This window comes from Clupea harengus, chromosome 6 (genome assembly GCF_900700415.2).
Source record: "Clupea harengus chromosome 6, Ch_v2.0.2, whole genome shotgun sequence".
Lineage (NCBI taxonomy): Eukaryota > Metazoa > Chordata > Actinopteri > Clupeiformes > Clupeidae > Clupea > Clupea harengus.
In genome coordinates, this window is record NC_045157.1 from 4,644,064 (window position 1) to 4,651,566 (window position 7,503).

General features: G+C 45.2%; 1 protein-coding gene across 1 annotated transcript; it reads right to left on the reverse strand.

The window, feature by feature from the left end:
* Positions 1-3,459: 3,459 nt before the first annotated feature.
* hs3st1 (heparan sulfate (glucosamine) 3-O-sulfotransferase 1) lies at positions 3,460-7,117 on the reverse strand. The gene is made up of 2 exons (XM_012820573.3): positions 6,746-7,117; positions 3,460-5,759 (listed from the first exon to the last, which is right to left on the reverse strand). The coding sequence occupies exon 2, from the start codon at positions 5,614-5,616 to the stop codon at positions 4,681-4,683; it is 936 nt and encodes a 311-aa protein (XP_012676027.2). The 5' UTR covers positions 5,617-5,759; positions 6,746-7,117; the 3' UTR covers positions 3,460-4,680.
* Positions 7,118-7,503: the final 386 nt, after the last annotated feature.

Sequence of the window (7,503 nt, forward strand, 5' to 3'; positions counted from 1 at the left end):
CAAATACATGCACTGTATTCTTTTTTTTCTCCCCCCCTCCCTTATTTTTTACTTTTCCAGGTTTCTGCACATGTGCCACAGTTTTGGTAAAAGGTAAAAGAAGGAAAAAGAGAGAGAGAGGGGGGGGGGGGGTGGATGTCATGTTTCTGGTGTGAACAGATGTAGTTAAAACTGTGTTCTCTTTAAATTATTCCCATGAACAATGGAAGTGAAGCACTGATCCCCAGCAGGAGAAGGCAGACTGGCAAAGGTTTCTATCTTCAAACAAAGAGAACAAGATTTCTCTCAACTTGCATTTCCAAACCTATAATTCACCAGGTGTTTCCAGTCTTGTTCCAGAGTGTTACCATGGCAAACGGAGAAAAGTACCCCAAAAAACTTGAAATTCAGGGACAATGAGATGTTTTTCTTTCTTTCTTATTTTCCCGAAGAATGAAGCAGGGTAAAACTCTGACTACTTTGTGAGACCAAAGACCTTATTTTTCACACTCCTCTGTGCCTCCCAAATTACAGGCATGCCAAATTGCAGATATGTAACCCTGAAATACTATTCTGCTCAGACGGACCTTGTAGAGTGTAGCTGATCAGTTGGGTTTGATGTTTGCAACTATTCAAACACGAATCCAAGAGAACACTTTGGAGGCTGGGCCCGTTGTGTCCTATCTGCATTATCGTGAGGAGATGAGCCCGTCGTGTCCTATCTGCAGTATCGTGAGGAGATGTCATAAACAATAACAATGCAAGAAGCCCTCGAGGGAAGACATGATGTCAATAACAGCCAGGCCCTGCCAGCCATTGCCTGCAGATATCGAATCATACTTGTTTTATCCTGATTCAGAAATGAATGAGTTAGCACTATTTCACTGTACTTTGTGTCATCGACAACAAGGTGTTATGTATTGGAAGCATAATTGAAGGCAACAAATGATGAAGAAATTATTTAATTTGTGTTGGTACAGGGAAAAAAAACACTATAAAAAAAAACATACCGCGGCTGCTGACAAGAAGCATCGAATCAAACAAGATCATCTTGTGACATGCTGTGTTCACAGTGGATAATGCTTCTGTGTGATTACATGACTGCCCACGAAAATACAGGCAGTGTTGTCAAAACAGTCAGAGCAGTGAGCACATGCAGCAGTCACCAGATAAATATTTTAGGGAGAAGACACCCTCTCGTTAACCTGGCCTTTGCTATATAAGCCACACTGACCTCATCTCTGTGATGAGAGACTGTGAAGCACAATTGAAACAGCTAGCACTGTTTCAAGTCAAGCATACCGTAATAGGCAGTGAACTCTATTTAATTATCGCCCGTGTGTTAACCCCTCTCCTTGGCCTCATCCAACACTTTAAAGCACAACCAGCAGCCAGCTCAACCCATCTCAGTGGCATGAGTCTGCTGTGTGTTTTGAAGTTCTTGTATTGTTTTTAGCATTGGCGCTCACTCCTGCGTTCGTCTCTCATTCAATCAAACCTGAAACCCATGAGAGAGAGGCCCAGCTCCACTGGGTTGAAAGGCTCCATCATCCTCTTGATTGTCCGCAGCGGGCTGATTGTTATCTGTTGGAAGAAGGACTCTCAAAATAAAAAAAACCTCTTCTTTTTTTAGGTGCTGAGATTTTGAAGATTCACTAAGTTTGGACGTTTGTAAAGCCACAGTCAGCAGTAGCAAACATTTAGGACACCAGGACAAAAGCAATTTGACCAGTGCAGTAAACAGTTGCCAGGAGCTGTTGCCAAGCGTTTACCCTTTTCTGCACCCTAAGAATTGTTCAGTCCTCCCATCAGCAGAACTGCCACTGCCCACAGACTGGGTTCTTCAGGCTTGTCTCTCTCTCCTCACAATGGGCTTTGTGTTTGGGACGGATCCTTGGGTCCTTATACGACCTGAATATGACCAAACCTGTTGACACTGGCGTGCCATTGTTCAAGAGACACCTGGCCTTCACACATAACTTTGACCAGATAGGGATCTTGTCAACTATTCCAAGCGGTGTAATTTGTAGCACGAAAGCAAAAAGGAACTGGTGTGACAAGCTATGAACACTGAACAAGTTAATTAATATTGCTGTTGGCAATAATAATCAAAGTAAGTGGTTTATGGATTGGAATGCTCTGGAAATGGAACAAATGGAAGACAAAGGGCAGAGAGGGTTCCAAGAGTGATCTGTCATTGTTGCAACACATCTGGAAATTCTAGTCCCACAAGAACTCCTCACATGCCACTAATAGGCAAAAATCTCACGGTTGTTTAACTACAACTGCATATGAATATATGAGAAGTGTTGCAAAACAACTTTGCTCTATCTTCCACTGATCACTATGGTCAGTTCCACATAATCTGATCAATGCATTTTGCACAGTCCAGTACTCACAAACCATCAACGTGGTTTTCAGTATTTCCATGCATGTTTGAAGCCACCGGAAATCACGCCAACAGACAAACCCGCCTAACAGATAAACCCACCATTTCCGTTGTGGTTGTTCTTTCTATTATGCCCACACATTGAACACAGTGCCTCACCTACAAAAGCAACAGCAGCTATGAATCGCACAAAAAGACAACTGGAATGTAAAAATCACTAGAAGGTCGTTTCATCCATCAACATGTCTTAAAGGGGCCATACATCAACCCTGAATGAATAGACAGGGTGTCATGGCTCAGACTCGGTTAAAGGCCAATAAACAACACAAGACAAGGACAAGGACAGAGGTGTCTGGGTTCGCATGGAGAAGTCCAGTTATGCTGCGGTTTATCTAAGGCCCGCATCTCTGAGGTATATCTAAGGCCCGCATCTCGAGACTGGTGCTGCGTGATTCTACCTCATTGAAACCAGTGTGACTGGATTTGTTGTACGTCACCACAGAAGGCGAAAAGAAAGTCAAAGTCAGATCTGATGAAGCGTGGTTGCTGGCCTTTTAACCTGCCCTTCATCCCTGCTATGATCACACTGCAGTACATTCCAAGACAGTATCGGCCTCCATCTCTCAGCCCTGACAGGCAGCAGGATCTCTTTTCACAGTGCTCTACTTTTCACTGCCGACCTCGAGCACAGAGCTACCTTGGTGACCAGACAGGAGCAAGGCTGCTGTTACGAGAGTGGAAATGGACGTGTTTACACCATCACAACCAATCGCACAGGGGGGGGGGGGGGGGGGGGGGTTACACCATCACAACCAATCGCACAGGGGGGGGGGGGGGGGGGTGTTACACTATCACAACCCATAGCAGAGGGGGGGTTTCCCAAGGCCCTTGGCACACTGAAGGGGCATGCGCTGCCTCGCTGCACGGCCGCTGGGCTTGGGTACGCTAGCGCCCGACCCTTGCTTAGAAAGTACATTTAATTGAAACAAAATCAGCTTGAATAGGCAAGTCATTATCGCTACCTTTTAAATGTGAAGGAGAGTGAAAAGAGGTTTCAACAGGAAAACAGGAGCTTAGGTAAAAACACATACTAATACAAAATACTATTTTATTAATGTGATAACCCTTCACTTAGAAAGTAATAATATTTACAATATATGGTTGAGAACAGATGAAAGCAGTTTTTCTGCTTGAGCACGCTCCGTGAAAAAAAAAAAAAAGACAGACAGAGAGAATCATAGATAATAATAGAAAATAGTAATACCGTAAAACATAGCAGCAATGAATATTTCAGAGCTTTGACATATAAACTGATGTCAGGCTTTGAGGAGTAATACAGGAACAAACTTCATCGCACTAGTGAATTAAATGCATACATGAAGGTTACTAACGGAGAAAAATACCTGATAACATTCATCATTCTTCCCCTTAAAGTAGTCTGCCCATTCCATGTGAAACAGCACACGCCAGACCCTCTCCGTCTGACAAATACAAACACATCCAGACCCACCCAGAGGCTCACAAAATCAATTAACCCAAGCTATCTGGGTCAAAACACACGGTACTCATAGTGGCAGCAGACTTGTCAACAAAAACATGTTTACATGGCAATTATATTTTAATTTTTTGTTTTTCTTCACAGCATTGTTTGGAAGGATGAACCAGAGCATTGTGAATGTGCAGTCAGTGGACACAGAACAGGAGTGAAACAGAATAGTATGTTACACCATGATGATGACGATGATGATATAATGTTCTCACTTTACCCTTCTATGCAAGGAGTATAAAAATACATTTAGCTTATACACTACATTTATACTATAGATGTGAAACTCCTGCACAGCACGGTAACTAACTGGAGAATATTTAAGGAGAGGCAAAAAGTAGTCTATGACCCCCATGGAAATATTCAGGGTTAATCAGACATCCGTTTTCATTGTCAGCCCTGATTATCTTCATACATGCGGACAAATGCAAATACAGCCCGTACGGTGGGATTTCAACACTGAACTGCGGAATCACGAAACCGGCTGAAATACATCAGTGACACTTAATCACAGAAGCACACTGAATGTGCAGCTAAATCTGTCATAGTATCAACTTGATACAAGCAGTATCATTTTTACATTTACCTTTTTAAAAAAAGTATAGAAAAATTATTTTAAGTTATTTCTGCTGAACCCTCTTAAAACACATCCCATACAAATAGATACAGAGGATGGTCTGTTTTCTTCCCTGGGTTCACTCTTATATAATATGCAAAAAAAGTCAGAGGAGGAAAAAGAAAATTCTCCCAAGTATACTCGGTATACTCAACTCCAGTTGAACGTCCTCCCCACCAGCTCAAAGAACTTGCGGTTTGGTTCATGAAAGTATCGGAAGAGCTTCTGCAGGATGCTGGGATCCACGAGGGGGTGCGCCCGGCCCTTTGAGTCGTGCAGACAGCGCTCCCTCCCGTGGTCCCGCAGGCAGTAGAAGCCCTTGGTCTTGTTGAAGTAGAAGTTGGAGGCGTTGATCTGAGGCTCCAGCTCCAGGAACCGCTCCACCTGCTTCATCTCGGGCAGCGGGTCCCTAATCAGCTGGTCCCCGTCCACGACGTGGATGCTGTCCAGGGGGAAATAGCGAAGCCAGTTCTCCATGTGCAGGTGGTAGAGGCTGCGGTTCAGGGCCCGGTAGTCCAGGTTGATCTCCCCGTCTTTGAGGAGCACCGACTCGATGGGCTGCAGACGCTTGTGTTTCTGCAGCCGGTTGTAGTAGACCTGGGTGTAGTCCGACAGCACGCGCTCAGTGGGGTCCCTCAGGATGAGCAGCAGCTTGACGTCCGGGTTCATCCGCCACACGCGCTCGGGGACCTTGGCGGAGGTGAAGTAGGCCGGGGTCTTCTCCACGGTCGTCTGCTCGGGGAGGGAGAAGGGCATCTGGGAGAGGTACCAGGGCAGTCCCCGCTGGAAGTGGCTCTCCCAGTCGAAGAAGTGCACCTCGTTCTGGGCAGCCGCCACGGCGCTGTGCAGGCTGAGCATCTCGATGAGTGCCCGCGTGCCGCCCTTCCTGACGCCGATGATGATGACGGCGGGCAGCTGCTGGAGGGTGCCGTTGGGGTGCGCTGACGGCGAGGAGTCGTTGAGGGCGAAGGGGTCGGGCTGCACGGGGGCCGGGGAGGGGGGCACATCGCCGGGGTGCGTGGGCCTAGACGGCACGGGGGGAGACTGAGTGACAAAGAGGAGCAGCCCGAGGAGGAAGGCCGCCATCAGGGAGGACCTCAAGCGCGTGGACTTCAGCCTGGCGAGCGGGGCGAGAGCGTATCCCACATTGAAAGAGACGCCGCCAGAGCACCTCGATCCGGGTGGGAAAACGGCAGGATGGCTCTCTCCTCTGCGGCTAGTCCTTCTCACTGCAAAGCAAAAACACAAGGTGAATAAAACAGAACATAAACATGTTGTTCATGATGTTCCTTTGCCTATAGCCAATCCTATTCCTATCCTCATTAACTCTCAAACAGCAAACCTCTCAGTTGTCTCCATTTCAAGCCAACACTATTCAGAGAGACAGAGTATGATACTGCACATTTAACATTGTTAAACCCTGTTGTACAATTTTTGGCATAACCATGACTTGGATTCTACTACTTACATATTTACCATGCCCTGGGCAATTCAGGTCTCAATATGTATACGTTTTCTAAAAGTAGGTGTTATAAGGATTTGACTTTACTTTCTTATACATCAGTGGTGCAAATCAATTTAGAGGTAGATGTGTTTTTATAAATCAGAAATGACAATTTTTTATATATATACTTTTCAGGGTAGCTACTCCGCTCTCTCTTGCCCGGAATGATTTCTCTTTCATGCGAGAGACATATATCTGCGTGAAACGTCATGAAAGGAATGCATTCTTTCAGGGAAACAATAAATAAAAATCGACTCTCAGGTGTTGGCTATTTAATTCAGCCAGCATACCTGGACGAATTTATCGGATTCTCTTGGTCAACAACGTATGTATATTTCACGTTCATATGACATGATTTATGTAAGGCGTTTAACTCACTAAACGCTTGAACTGTTTTAAGTTGATCAGTCGAACTATCGAGGAGGACCACAGAAACAGATATGCTGACCTGAACAAAAATGCAACCAATATTATACACAGCTTTTGCAATGCATATAGCCTACGCGAGTATCAGAAATCATTGCAGTTGCACCGAACATAAAGAAACCCAATGCAAAAACACTACAAGGAAGCATGCAATTGACCTATAACAGCCAATCATTCACAAACCTCGGTTGCCTTTTTAGAAAATGTAAAAATAATGCTTCAGTCTAGCACCTCACTGGCCACAGAAGTTGCAAATCAAACACCCTGCAAGCACAACGTCCGTACCTTGAGCTTCAGAGTTTGTTGTTGCCAGGAAGTCATCCTATCACGGCTGGATGATAAGCAGACAGACGATCTTCAAAAAAAAGTCCAGGTGAGCTATTTGTGTCTTTTTAATTCAACAGTCGCCGAAAATAAAGAGACTGAGCCTTGCCAAAACACCTGGCAACCTCAACGCTGCGTATTCCTTCTGAGCGAAACTTCAACCCTCGTCTGCAGGAGAAATGACTGTCTCACTTAGATATCGCTTGTGGCTCACACACAAACGCCCACTACTTCACGGTGATACGCTCTTCGTAAATCCCTCCCACTCCGTGACTCAGCCTACCGAATAAATAGTTTGCATATCTTTTTCAATCTCGAGGAAGAGTACATAACGGAGAAATACCAACCGGGTACACTCCCAGACAGCGTCATGGGGATCGGTCATGAGTAAACAGTTGTTGCACGTTCTTTTGGCATGTTTTAGGAAGTGTATGTCATGCACCTGTTATCATACAGGCCTAGCTAACATCGCCAGAACATTAGCATTTGTATGTTTGCATGACAACGCTTAACACTATTTCATCTCACTTTGCGCCCTTCGTTAGAATCACGGCTAACGCAGATTTCTATAGAAGTCCTTATGTTTATGGCATAGGCTATACAGCACACACACACACACACACACACGCACACACACACACACACACACACACACACAAACCCAACACAATAACGGATGGTGACACTTTACTGTGGTGCCAAGTCGCATGACTAAGGCA

Excerpts from the sequence above, each read along its gene's own strand:
- hs3st1 (XM_012820573.3), bottom strand. The coding sequence starts at position 5,616 with ATGGCGGCCTTCCTCCTCGGGCTGCTCCTCTTTGTCACTCAGTCTCCC.